General features: G+C 49.8%; 1 protein-coding gene across 1 annotated transcript in view; it reads left to right on the top strand.

Annotated features, from left to right (window-relative positions):
• The window catches only part of MGMT (O-6-methylguanine-DNA methyltransferase), a 299257-nt gene that overhangs the window by 240489 nt on the left and 44247 nt on the right, over positions 1 to 14521 (top strand). The window contains 1 exon segment of the mRNA XM_025880104.2: positions 6413 to 6573. Within this exon segment, the coding sequence (XP_025735889.2) occupies positions 6413 to 6573 (161 nt within the window).

The following is a 14521-nucleotide window of genomic DNA, read 5'->3' as shown; positions in this document are numbered from 1 at the left end:
AAATTCCTCTGTGGTCTGTGTAGATTCTGACATTAATTTGAGCCCCAAATTTTGAGGGCTTAGGATGCCCATTAAAAACTGATACCCAATTTAAGCAACATACCTGTGACCACCCAGAAAGTGAGTAAATTGGGACCCAGTTAAATTTTACTGCCGCTTCCTCCTCCTATTGTTAACCTTGGGACGTGAACCATTGGTGGCCTGTGATAGGATCATAAATGTAGAATCCATTTTGGGGGTGTGTGATTGTGGGGGTGGAAGGCATCAGGCAAGGAGCAGGATTTATGTCCATCTTTGTTCTGAACCACACTGAAAAGTTCAGCGAGGGTGTGCAGAGCACCTGTCAGAGCTCCAGCTAGGCCTCCTGCAGGGACGGCTGAAAGTACCACCTTCCCCGCGAAGCCATCCCCAGGACTTCTGTCTGGACCGGGCGTGGGCTCGCTTCGCTACTGATTTCCCTCCGTCGAATGGTAGCAAAGTCTCTTTATTTCATAGAGATGGACCTGTGAAAACAGACCCCAGAGCCCAGCATGTGAAGGTCAGTCTGTAAACCCACGTGTTAGGAGTCATGGCAGCTCTTGTCTCCCTTCGAGTGCGCACATGCAGGATCACATCTGCTGTTTGTTGTGTAAACGTCAGTATGTTGCTGGTCCTCCTCCCTTCTCCTCCTCAGTTGACTGCGGAGCGTGCCCAGGGCAGCATGGGAAACCCACGCACTGACATGCATGTCGTTGGGACAGCACCGACGCACGGTCACGCCGCCCGCTGCCGCCCTGACCCTCGGGAGGCTCCGGTCCTATTGCTCGATGAGCCCCTGTCGGGAGGCCTTTGTCCTTCATCTCTGACTTAGTGCCACTGCTGGAGGCTGATGTTTCTTAGTACCTGCATCAGCACTTTGCTTTTCCTCCTTCCCCTGTTTTCCCTGGTGTAGAAGTTCAGGTAACTGCACAGATCCCATTACACCCACACGGTAGTATTGGTGTGAGCTGCTAGCCGGCAGGCTGGGTCACAGAGCTGCCGCTGGACGTGTCCGTTCATCAGATGGCCTGTGAAAGCCGGCATCAGGGCGGGCGTCAGGGGAGCATGGAGCTGAGAGGCCGAGTGGAAGGTTGCTGGCACCTCCTCTGCGTCTTCCGCCTTCCTTCTCTGCCCAGTTGTGCTACAGATGCTGCGTCAGTGCTCCTGTGGATGAGCCGTGGCCATAATGGGTCCTCAATAGTGGCTTAAATAGAATCAAGCCACAAAATTCAGTTGGAATAAAGAGTTTAAAATCTTTATTCGGCCCCTTCGTTTAAAAAAAAATGATTTTTTTTTTTAATCGTAGGTGGCATAATTTATTTCTTCCATCCTACCACTGGAAAAAAAAAAGCATCTGAGCTTTAGCAAGAAGGTATCATTAAATGCAGGACAAATCCATCAGACACAAACACAAGAGACTCTGCTAGAGATCTGTTAAATTAGACATAATTGTGCATTTGCCAGTGATACTTGGCAGCAGTATCCACATGTTTTAAAATCGCCTCTATTGCAATTTTAAAGTTTTGCTGAAAATGTGCACCTTCCTGATGCTGTGGGGTCTGGCGCTCTGCTCTGGAGTCCACACTGTGTCCTAGAGCCAGAGAAGGGGAGATTTGCTTATCTAGCTCAGCTTGGGACATGTTTCTCATTGTCAGGGTGTCCAAAACGCTGTATGTGGCTAAGGCTCTGGGCTTTTCCTTCCACTACAGGCTGTACCCTGCTATCCATGTGTTTTCCCGCAGACTGATTGCCCGGCCTTGTTAAAGGACACAGCCTGAGTCAACTTGCTGCCAGATTCCAGATAAACTCCAAAGAATACGCGTCTTTGGAACTCTTTCCTAAGGTTGGAGCTCTGCGTGGGTGAGCCTCTAGCATCACCAGTTCATGTTCCCAAACCATAAAACTCAATTTTGTCCCAGGAAGACAGAAATACTGGAAAAGTCCTGGGGTCAAAAAAGAGAGGTTTTTGAATGTCCGCCCCTTGGGTGTAGCTAATGCTGCTAATCAGATGTGAGTAGCTTAGAACTTTTGGCCTGTCTTCTTACATCAAATGGGGTTTAAGCCAAGTACATGACATTTTAATGTCTTTGGGAAGTAGACTTCATTGAGAAATGAAGATTTAGTGATTCTTTACTACCAACAAAGTCTTGAGGTGCCCCCAAACCCAAATACCCAAATCTCCTGCCAAACTGAGTTTTAAAGTGTTGAGCAAATTCATAGCGTTGGGAAGATCCTGGAGGACGTGAGGTCAGGAATGTTCTTCCAGGTTTCCTCGTGTCGCGCCAGCCCTTGGTACCATTGCAGACCCTGGGTGCGGCTTTCTGGTGGGCTGGCCGGCCTGGCTCATTTTGCCCAGCGGGCTCCTGGTTCTGCAGCTGCCACTAGCCTGAGCCCTGTGCGATAAATGCACAGTTATGTCTAATTTAACAGATCTCACCCTCTGGCTGGGGCGACACACCCGATGGCTTCCCATGAGGCAGATGGACGGCTCGGAACCTTGTGCCTTTAAACTTGGTTCACTCCCCTGTCCTCCTCTGTGGCTGGTGTGGCACTGCCTCTGTCCGCTCACTTTCTAACCGAAATCCATGTGTTGAGACAGCAGGCTGGGTTGCAGGCCGGAAGGACAGCTTTCTCGTGAATGCCATCTAGGCTTGTGCGTAACGCTGTGAGTGGGTTCCGCTCCGTGTACGTGGGTAAGGCATCCCTGCATCATTACAAACATTTCAGAAGTCTGTTCTAGAGCACTCCCCCACTCTCCTGCATCCTGATTTGGGCTGATAGACAAAGCTGACATCTGAAACAGTTCACCGGAACATTCTTTCTCCAGGCGCCGGAACGGACGGGGTCACGACGGCACGGGAACATGACGCGGGGCTATCGATCACGCCGGCGTTCCCGGGGCTTCCCCTGGAGGCTGTTGTTGGGGATTGCCAGCAACTGCATGTTTCTTGAAGAAACCCTTAAACCGAACCACATAGCATTTCGTGTTTGCTCTATTGCGGTGTGCCCAGTGCTGTCTACTGTCCTGTGTGGAAAAGCTCAGCAACGCCAAATTCATTGGTCAGCTGCTAGCCAGCCCTCTCTTGCCAGGTTTAACAAAAGGCAGGGGCTTCCAGTGTCCTGGGATTGGCCTAGGGTGACTCTTACTGATGACGAGTGGCATCCTGGGAGAAGGTCTCAGGCAGAACGACTCCGATGTGCCTGCCCCTTACCACACGGTCGCAGCTGACAGCAGGGCAGGGTCTGCTCTTGTGTGCCCTGTGGGCTGGCCAGCCAGCTGCCGGCTCTGGGCTCCCACGCCTGGCACTGGCCCGCAGACGGGTGTGTGCGTCTCCGTGCTGGTTGCATGGCAGGCTCCCTGGGAGGGCTGGGCTGGGGGGCTTAAGGGAGCGTGGGCTGCGGAGCCCATAATCACTGGGGCTTCAGGGCCGGTCGGTAAGGAAGCCTGCAGAGACTCCTAGGTAATAAGCACAGTCACTGGCGGAGCCGTACTGCCGTCACACCACGGCTTGTGCAGGGGTGTGCGAAGCGAGGCTGGAGGAGAGGGCAGGGCAGAGGATAAATTTCGTTTTATTGTAGAAATGGAAATTTGTGTCATGGCTTTAAAAATCTGGTTTTATGTGTGTGTTTAATGCCATTCATTTTAAATGTAGTATCATAAATCCTTGCTTCAGAAGCAAAGCTGTTTAATTACATTTCACCCATGAATAGTTACCTAATGCCAATAGAGAAAGAGTTAAAAAGGAGACCTACAGAGTAAATCAGAGGTTGAGATCTTTAGCACAAGCATAAAAAATCAATTTAAGATGAATTTTCCTACTATAAAAATTCTTCAAATATCCTTTTAAGAGTGGGAAATGCTAGTAGGGACACAGTTCCCATTCTAGTCCCTTAGCCACATGGAGGACGTGGCTATCAGCCTGGTCAGTGCCTCCGAAACCCAGACGCCCCTATTCCACTCAGGGGCCTCTGAGGAGGGAGCTGTAAGTCTTGGAGCAAAGTGGGTCACTAGTGGGTACTGAAGCCCCCGCCATTCGGTTTAAGATGCCCCATCTCCCGTGGTGTGTGTCCCTTGGCCCAGGGAAGCACATTCACCATTTGCGTGAAGGCCAAGCACAGCCTGCAAGCTCTGACAACCATCTGTGGCCTTCTGCAGGAGGCACCGGGTGCGTGTGGGTCAGTGTGGGCTCTCGACTCAGTCCCTGTCCCTCTCCTGCCTCCTCGGGAGGGAGATCTCCCATGGACTGAGGGTGGGGACATCGGCACCTTAGCTCTGTCCGTGTCCTATTTGGACAGACGTCATGTGCAGGTTGCTGCCTGCACTGCCAGACGGCCTTGGCCTTGCTTCATGGGAAGGGAGCCCTGTCTTACCTAGCACACCACCCACTCTCCCTCCACCCCCACGAATGGAACGGCAAAGCGCGTGACAGTCCTCCCATCTTTATTCTCCAGCATCATCAGTATGGAAGGAACAGTGCGAGAACAGACGGACTAGAATTTCTCTCTGAAGCTGAACAACGTGTAAGCCAGGCATGGGAAATTCGACTCCTTCCCTGACCAGATGTTCTGATGGAATGAGAAATCAGGGCAGGGAGGAGATGCATTTGCACCCCCAGCAATGGGTCTGCCCCGCTGGCCCCATGGAAGGAGCATGTCCCGTGGGGCCCCTCTGTTGACTTGGGGTCCACGCCGACCAAGGGCCTGTCCACGTGAGTTCCCACCGCAGAGATCTCACAAAGGTGGCAGCTGGGCCGAGGCCTGGGCCTGCTCTGTCTGGTCGTGAGTGGGCAGGGTGGGCAGCTTGTGTCCGTTGCCCCTCTCTGCCTGGACGCTTTAGTGGGCTCGTTTCTCTACCTTTCACTGTCCCGTTCTTTCCTTATCACTGTCCACCTGCAAGTGCCTAGAACACCCTCCCCCCGATCCACTTTCTGTTCTGTAGAAAAACAGTAGGGTGCATTTCTGTGCATCCCATACAAGGAAGCTTATTTCTGGAAAGATCCAGGGACCTCAGTGGAGACACTCATTTCCACAGAACGCTGTGCCTGAGAGACTTGGACTCCAGTGCAGGATTCTTTCTGTAAGACCTGCTTCGAGGTCTTCAGTTATTCTCTTTGCTCTGAAGGACACAGGCTTCTGGATCTGCAACAGCCTGTGCATGCTCCCGGGGGCCTCAGTCACCCTGACGTCCCCGTGCTGGACCACATGGCCCAGCCAGTGGTGGCCTCCCCACTCAAACCCTCGGGTGGTGGGTACGAGGTGACACAGGCAGCCTATAGTTTGATGTGCATGCGCCCCCATCCTTAACACACAGAGAGTGAGGTATGGAGGGTCAGGAAGAGCTGCTTGTGGCTGCCCTACCCCAAACCTTCAGTATCTGAGAATACTAGACAGACTCTGCCCTCCAGGCCCAGAAAGTGGCTAGGAAGCCTGCCACCTGTCCAGGGCCTTGGAAGGGAAGGAAGGAAAGTCAGCTGAAGAAATCAGACTTGATGCCAGCGCTTTTGTGGGTGTGGGGTTCTAGGAAATTGAAATAAAAATTGGATCCGTCATAAAACTAGGGCTCAGAAGCAGGGATGTTTCCTCATTCCAGCAGAGCGGATCCCCAGAGACTCGGCACCTGCTGAAGGTAAGTCAGCTCTGTGAGAGGCCGCTACCAGATCCCACACATGGAGGAATCAGACCCTGAGGGCAAGGAACAAACTGAATCAAGTCTAAAGTATGTTGGTTTAAACTTGAGATAAAAGGAAGAAGTGACCATAAGGAATGAACACGGGAATTTGGAAAAAAAAAAAAAAAAGCCAGAAGCCAGAGCTGAGTGACTGACGTTAGCCTCCCAGAAGGACCCACACACAGATTAGACACTCTGAAGCATGAGACTCCGTGGACCGAAAGCAAACTGCGAGGAAATCCCCCAGAATGCAGCCCCAATCGGTAGAAAATCCCAAACATGCCATTCTGTTGAAATTCAGTGGGAGGGGCGGGGTGATCAAAATGCAGGTTGATCACTTTGGTAGTATTTCTGGAAGATGTTTTTGATAAGATGTGATTTTACAGACGAACGATAGAGGCGCGCGCGCACCTGTTAGCCTTGCAGTGGGGCAGCCTCGCGCCCCCTGGGCTTGCCTCTGTGCTTGCTGTCCCGGCGCTGTCACATCCTGCTTCACAGGACTGCGGACCTTCAGAGCCCCAAGGAGCAGAGCCTGTGTACTGGGATGTTCCTCCTGGAGTCGCCTCTTGTTTTCAAAGAGGAGTTGTGTTTCTTAGAGCTAAAGGTGGAAACGTGGCTGGAAGGCACCTGCCCACCGCTGCACGGCCATGGGCACCATACCCAGGAAACTGCTTTGTGTGGACTCAGGGCCTGAGGTTTATTACCCTCTTGTTATCACTTTTGCAGACCCACGGAGGCCCCCACTCTTCCTGAGCTGCTCGGCCGTCCAGAGGAAATGACGGAGCCCCTGGTGCAGTGCGTGGCCTGGCTGAATGCCTATTTCCATGAGCCCGAGGTCCTCCCAGGCCTCCCCTTGCCTGCGATTCACCATCCCGTTTTCCAGCGAGGTCAGTAACTCCGCCGCCTCATAGGGTTTCGCTCAGGGAGCTTGACTGATTAACTATCACTTACATCACAGCCCATTTTATCGACTCTACTGACTTGGTATTTTTACATCATCTAAACAGAGACAGCATGTGGCCACGCTATAAGGACAAGAGTTCGTGATCTCCACCCATTCCAAATGCTTGTGTTAGTTTTGGCACGTGGTCACGTAATTCTTGGCAAAGGCAGTAAAAATGATGCATGCAGATCGACTCTTGACTCTTGTTGGCTGAAAGGTTTAAATAGGAACACATCTGAATAGCAGTGAATTTTTCAATAAGCTTATTGTTAACTTAAACTATCTGCTTGCCAACAGCACAGAAAATGAGGCTTGTACATGGACAATTAGCCACTTCCATAAACTCGGCTGGTGACATTTACATCAGAGTGGGTAGCGCCATTGGGTTCGTCTTGGATAAGTTTTCAATCTAATTTCTCAAACTTGCCATGGTTAGATACTGTGTTCTTAAACATGAATTGAGAACTTACTGCCTAAATGTCGCAGGCTTAAGGCCATGGTCTGTGGTCACCAAAAAACATTTTCCCAGTGCTTCTTTTTAAGTTCTGGTTTGGACCTTAATTATGGCAACTAAAATTATTCTAGACACATACCGGAGGTTTATTTTGCATAGTGATTTTATATACTCATTTTAAGATAAATGCATGTGTATGTGTACACAAATATATATAGATGTATTCACACATATACTCAAGGGAAAATACTACCCTGAGACTTTAGATAAGGTAAATTTAGAGGTGCCTGGGTGGCTCAGTCGGTTGAGCGTCTGACTCTTGGTTTCGGCTCAGGTCATGAGCTCAGGGTTGTGAGATCGAGTCCCACATGGGATGCTTAATGTGGAGTCTGCTTGAGATTCTGCATCTCTCTCCCTCTGCCCCTCCACCCCTCCCTCTAAAATAAGTCTATCTTTAACGTAAATTTAAAGCAATCCTGAATTTCAAGACAGAGTATCCTAAATAAGTTTAATGGCATTCTAGTAGCTGCTATGATTTTCAGCAAAAAGAAACTTGAAAGTGGAGTAGGATTTTCAGGGGCAGGGGCTGGAGGAGCTCCTGGAAAGTTGAGCTAATACCTGCGTTGACTAACAAGGTCAGACAAGTGAACAGATAGTAAGTACCCCAAGCATTTCCGCACATAACGAACTGTGACGGTACAAAGTGTAATGGCCAGGGCCCCTTATGAGCCCCCCGTGTCATTCAGAACGGTCTCTGGGAGGGCCGTGGCGCTCCAGTGGGCCTCGGCATGTCACTGGGCACATGCCACGTCCTGGATGGGCCCATGGGGCCACCGCCACTCTCCAGGGGCATGAGCCAGCCGGCTGCATGGAGACCGCAGGGAGCGCGGTGTGACCTCCGTGTGCTGCGTGGGCTGAGGAACTCAGGTGTGGCTTTGCTTCTGAAGTTGGGGCTTGGGAATCCTGGTGCGCTGAACTCTTGCTGTCCACAGTCATCACTTGGAGAGGACTGTGCTGCTAGGAGCGAGAAAGAATTGCGCGACTGGCTTTCCTCTCTTGCAGGCTATTGAAGAGTGAGCGGAAATTTAAGGTTTCGAAATTTTCAGGACAGAAAAATTAGAAAACCAAGGCAGGAGGTATCTGTATGATCGAAGGGGGAGGTGGGAAGTGAGCTTATAAAATCCTGAGGTCCTGTCCTCAGTGTTTGAAGAGGGCTGGGACTGGCCACACTGACCCTGCCTCCCTGGCGCTGGGCCCTGGCCAGCCCATCTCCTCGTCCAGCCCCCGTGGTCAGTGTGGGTGACCGGAACGCTCCGGAAGCAGCTGCTGGGGTAAGGATGGGGCCATCCAGACCCAGCTAGAAGCTCTTCCCTGTTGGACGAGCCCCACGGTGCTGGCGGGTGCTTCCAACTGGGGCCAGGTCCTTTTAGCCAGGTTTAGGGGAGACAGCCTCCAGCACCCTCCTCGGGACAGGGTCCCCTGGGCCAGCCCTGCTTCCTGACACTTAGTGGTTGCCGCCGGCCAGGGTTTCCCACGCCGTAGCATGTGCAAGCCAGGTTTTTCTAATTTAGCTCAATCACTTACTCCCAGGCAGGGACCAGGTGTGGGGATTTTACGGTTTAAGAAGGGAGGTGGTGGATGGTTATAATACAATTGCTAACACGGAGTTAATTGGCACTAACCCCCAGATGTGGTAACACCCCTCTATCCAGTGGTGGCTGGCTTTGCTCTGTTTCTACTTTGTATCTTGTAGCACCAGTGAAATCATGGTGAGTGGGTAAGTCCCATGCAAGGAAAACCCTCCGGCAACCTTAGAGACCTCTAGACACTGCATTAACATAAAGAAAGAAACCTTCACAAACTGGGAGGCGTGGGTACATTTTAATGTGGAATAAGTGTTTTTTTAACAAATTCTGTTTTCTGTGCATCTTAATTTTTGGACACGTTTAACATGCTTTTGCGTATCATGTTTTCAGCATGGTCTCACCTCTGAGATTTAGACCAGGTCTGCCTATTTTAACTTGTTCTAAAAACGTAATCCTGACAGAGCTCACCCTTGAGCTCCAGCGCCTTAACCTGCTCGTCCTCAGGCACTGGCCTGTGCACTGGGGGCCCCCAGGGGCCAGCCCTCCGCCGCATTCTGCCAGCCCCTCTTGTCTGTGGGCAAGACCGCTTCGCCATTTCAGGATCTTCCATGAGGTGAGCACCCTGTTCACCAGTGGTTCATTTTTTAAGGCTGGTCACACACGTGCGCTGAAGTAAACCATATGAAATTACAGTTTTTGTTAGGTTAAAAAACTTAACAAATACTAGAAATTTCACATAGTTCAACTTCGTATCTCAGAAATCCTCCCAGTTTTGATGAGTAACAAGTTAATTGCCTGGGTTTTTCAGCCAAGGAGCCGTGAAGCTGTCTTTCGTGACCACAGGTCTGGAAGTGTGTGTGGCCCCCTTTTCCTGGAGCCACTGCAGATAGGGTTCCTCCGAGGGAAAAGGCTGCAGTTACTGGGAGTGAGGTTCAGGGTGCTGCTCAGGAGATTACAAGAAAAGTGGCTGTTGAATAAGATGTGTTTTAATTTTCTTGTGAGATTGTGTTTCTGGTGGAGGGCATTTTCTAAGAAAAAATTGTTGTGTGTTGGTTTTAGAGTTTAGGGGGGTTTTGCTTTTTGCTTATCTGCTTTATTAAAGTATCGGCTGGACCATTTGTTGTAACCAGTCTGATGGAGAAACAGCAGTCTGGGGGCACAATGAGGCATTTCAGGGAGGTCAGGTGCCCCCCCATCAAGTCTTTGCAGAGGTCAGCATTATTTTGAATTCATTTTTCTCCAAGAAATAGTTACTGAATGAAGCCGTTGGTCTTGAAATCTTAACGTTTCTTTTATAATGAGATATGTTTGAAGTTCTTTCCTGTTAATATTTTCTAGCCTTATATTTACTTATTAAAAGTAACGTTGCTCCATTGTATAAATATGCATCTTCATGTCGCCTTCGTAGTCTGTGGCAAAGCAGGTAAAAAGATAAAAGTAGCACTTTGCCAGAAGTGCAATTTCACAGAGTTCGGGAAAAGCAGACCTGGGGGAAACTGAGACCAGCTTTCAGATTCAGGATGTGTGCACACGCTTTCCTCCCCTTCTCCACTCCTCTGCCTGTCGAGGTGCTCGGAGCAGGGTGCCTGGGCCTCTGTGCCTGCTCTGCCAGGCTGGGGTGGGTGCTTCTTCCCTGGATGGCCCCCCAGGAGGCAGCCCCGCAGTGCAAGCCCCGCAGCGTGTGCGGCCGTGTGAGCCCGGTGGGTGGGTGCGGACGGGGGTGGACCCCAGCTGCTCCTTCCACTGTCTTCTCACAGATGATGGTTTTCAACAGATGAGTTCTGAGTTTTCTTTTCAAAGTGACTGCAGTGTTCCCTTTTAAATGAAATGTTTAACACTTTAATAATTCCTCTGTCACAGCTATTAGCTTGTAGCTATGAAATCCAGTTGCATGACAGTAGTAAAATCTGCATTTGTTAACCCTGCTGGTGCGTATTCCAAAGCCTCAGAAAGGATTCTTTTATTTGTGTATCTCTTGAACACCCTCTTTCCAAAGGGTCTCTCCTGAAAGCCCTGCCAGAGAGTCACAGGAAAGGCCCTTCCAGGGTAGATGAATGAATTTCCCCCCTGCCCCCACCCCGTGTCATGGAAGACAGTCTCACCGTGCCGTGTGCTTCCAGGGGAGGCTGTGGGAGTCCCGGAAGGCGGTTGGACCACGAGGAAGTGAACAGCATCATTACCTCAGGTCCTCACCAGAAACGGCCCTTTAACATGAAAACTCCCTCTCAGAGAGCCAAGCCAGGGCTAATCATGCCAGCCCCCCTCGGCCTCCACCCTCCAGCCTTCACGGGGCACAGGTCTTCTGCCCTCCCGGCTGCTGCTCACCCCGGGCCACTGCCTCCCCAGGAAAGGAGGCACCGAGCCCTCCTCCCATCAGGGTCCTGTGGCCAGTTTGAGTGATCGTCACATGTGCACCTGTAAGTCCCGAGTCCAGCCTGAGCCTGAGCTCCTCTGCAGTGCGTGCAGCAGAGATGGGGCTTTTCCTTGGCATCCCCTTCACGTACATAGCAGGAGGCAGCTCTGGGGGTTCACCAGGTTCCTGCTGATACTCTTCCCTGCACTTGAGAAAAAAAATCAAATCTAAAGAGAGGCTAATAGCTAGAGCAGGGAATGGCATTTACAGCTTCTGGTTGGTGGCTCTCACGGTCTCCCGTATTGGCAATGAGGCCGTATAGAAATTGTTGGCCTTGCTGTGATATTACCTAGTTCGTAAACGTTCTGATGCCCATTTATTGATTAGAACAAGCTAACAACACTGCACTTAAATTAAGTGGGAAAGAAAGCTGTTGAAAATGTACTTTCAACCCTAGGGCTGCCACACTGCTTTTCGGGGGCAGCAGACATAGAAATCTGGCTCAAGGCCCTCTGAGGCCAGCGCTGGGAAAGGTGCAGATCAACAGCCGGAGAGGGGGTCTCAGGCACGAGGGTCAAGGAGCCGGGAAGACGGGCAGGTGTCCGAAATCAGGAGCAGCCCCTCCCATCATGGGGTGTCCAGCCCAGCCTGTACTGTGCGTGTGGTTTCGAGCCCGGGGCGGGGCGGGGGGGAGGAGGTCAGGGGGTGTTTAAGAACAAAGGTGGGCACGAACCCTGAACTCAAACAGTGTACAGGGTGTGGAGTGAGTCCTGGAGGTGACCGAGGTGGTGAGTGAGCCGTCTTCCTCATCGGGGACATTTACTTGCCTCCCTGCTTTCAGGGCCTGATTAATGGTCCCCGTGAAGCCCTCCTCGAGGCACCAGAAGGCCTTTTCCAAGCCTTGCAGAAGGAGCACTGCTTTCTCCAGACAGCCCCTTCTGTCTGGCTGCGAGACCTCATGCTCACGGGAACCGGCAGCTGATGCACGTCCCTCTCCTGGAGGGACAGAAGCACCCCTTCGTGGGCTGCCCGGCCCCAGTCGATGTTCAGATATGGGCATTGCTTCCAGCTCCTCGGCAGAATCAGTGATAGAGTACCAGAATTCTGCATCCCACAGTGAGGGTTTCTCTGGGGTAGGGGCCCCCAGCCTGAGCAGAAAGGAGCCACAGAGCCCCTGAGGGGTGGTGACTCTGTGGGCCCCGTGGCCACTGCCCTGGTTGGTTCTGGCTCCATCTGGGGGAGGCAGTGGCTGGCCAAGCCAGCTCAGAAACAATCCGTGTACTTCACCCTTAGCTCTTCAACTCAACTGATCAACTGCATTTTGGCATATTGGTGAATTTCATGGGCCAAAGAGCCTGGGGTTCAGATTATGTCTTAGTTCATTATTTCCTATTTTATTATGCCGTTTCCTGCCTGGCAATTGTCCTTGGTATTTGTTTATTCTTTGTACTGTGCGACCACATCTTGGACGAGGAGTTTTAGCTTCAGCTATGATTCATTTAAACCAACAGCTTTGTCAAGTTGCTCTTGAATCTCCACCCCTTTATCTAGGAATGCATGTATCCGGATGCTCTAGACAGTTTGTTCATATTATACCTATAATTTCTGTACTTTTCACCCCTCCCCAAGACACATCCAAAATCTTAAGATAGGCAAATGTACATATGTACACATATATTTTTATACGTGTGTATGTACATATCACATACAAGTGTAAATGTTACATATGCATATGCCCTATTTTGAGAATTATTGCTCTAAAGGAATTTATTGAAATGGATCTTATGAGAGCTTCTGCAGTGTGCATCACTCTGTGCTACGTTTGACATTCCTAATTTAATAATGATTTTTGTTTGAGGCCTGTAGTTGCCTATTTAAAAAGTGTTTTTGTTGTTGTAATTAACTTTTTGAAGTTTTAGGTTATGTATCCATGTGTCTATCTGATCTAGAGCTCTAGCCAAGTGAGAAGGTGGGAGAGCCTGTATGTTACCTTTTTTGTTTGCAAAGTGTGAGCAAGACCGGCTGCACATCAGTGTCTGTACTGTGAGGTTACAGACTCACATTGGGATGACGCCCCCCCCATCCTGATTGTCTAAGGGGTGTGGCCAGGTGTCAGTACTTGTCCAGGATACCCCATGGTAGTGTTGGCAAAGCTTACCAGGACCTTCAGGAGGTGTCCAGATACTTTGGGCCCAAAATGTGGTTTTTCTTTGAAATAGTTGGATGAGTGATGCTCTAGATTCTTGGGGAGACCTCTGAACAACGGAAGCAACCAGTAGAGGGGAAGAGACTGCTTCAGGTCCTGGATGCCAAGCTGATTCTCCACACACCTGATGTAGATCCCGTCCTGGGGTTGCTGTGGAGGAGGTTATTCTCGTCACACACAGGGTCACCTGACACCTACCCTAGAGATTGCAGTAAGAGCCCCCTCCCATGGAGGAGAATGTAGTCAGTCGGTGGGTACCGGCTCCTGAGATGCTCGTGTGGCTAAACAGGACCATAGCCTGCAGGACCCCAAGAGCAGGCGTGGTGTTCCTGCGCCCAGAGCCCTCCGACAAATCAGTAACACCACCGGCTCTTGGGAAGCCTCATTGAGTGAAAGTTTCATCCCAAACCTGGGGAGGTGGTCAGATCCTGTGTTCCCTGAGGTTTCCATAACTCAGGCCAAAAAAAAAAAAAATGAACCTGAGAAGGGCCTTTACTCAAGGCCACTGGGGTCACACAGTGTGATGCAACCAAGCTTAAAAGGTGATTTAAACGTCAGCTACTTTCAAACCTTGTATTGAACAGGACAGGATCTCTATTACAAGTAAATAATATTGATAATTAAAACTGTCACAGTGCTGCTATTACAGGGAAATATTCACATGAAAATATCAGTGTTACATCTAGCATAATAATTATCGCAAGGCAGTAGAAGTTCCTGTTACAGAGAAGTCTCCTAAGTATGTTCAGACTTTTAGGAAAATTACCTGTAGTGTCCTCATTTGGGCGGGTGTGGGTAGACTTCACCCCAGAGCAGCACAATATCAGATTTCTGCCTACCAAGAAAAGTAAATTACATTGTCCGTTTCCTCATTTTTTTCATTTGAAAAAATAGGAATTTTCTATCAGGTCTATATTGTAAAGTGAAAAAAAAATAGACTTTTCACTTAAATGTGCTTTCAAAAGTTTTATTCCCACTGTAGGCATTAGATTAACATGTGTTGCTTCCAAAGAGAATGCTTAAATATTTTTGTTGTCATAAAATGTTGTATATTTACATTTTATAGGCAGTGTTAATGCATTTTAAAATGCATTTTTATACCATCCTAGAAATAATAGAATTATCTCTACCACCTGGGTTTATAGAAAAATTATACTTTAATAAAAATTGTGTGTAGAACTGGACTGTAAGTTAATACATTAAACGCATCAGCATTAGAAAATTAATGGCAGTAATGGTGCAAAACTGTCTGCAGGAGCCAAAAGTGTAGAAACCATTACTTAATTTCAATTT

The sequence above is a fragment of the Callorhinus ursinus genome, unplaced genomic scaffold, assembly GCF_003265705.2.
Source record: "Callorhinus ursinus isolate GAN/ISIS: 27379988/994484 unplaced genomic scaffold, GSC_fseal_2.0 scaffold58, whole genome shotgun sequence".
In the NCBI taxonomy this organism is placed as follows: Eukaryota; Metazoa; Chordata; class Mammalia; order Carnivora; family Otariidae; genus Callorhinus; species Callorhinus ursinus.
This window is presented reverse-complemented; position numbering and strand designations above follow the sequence as displayed.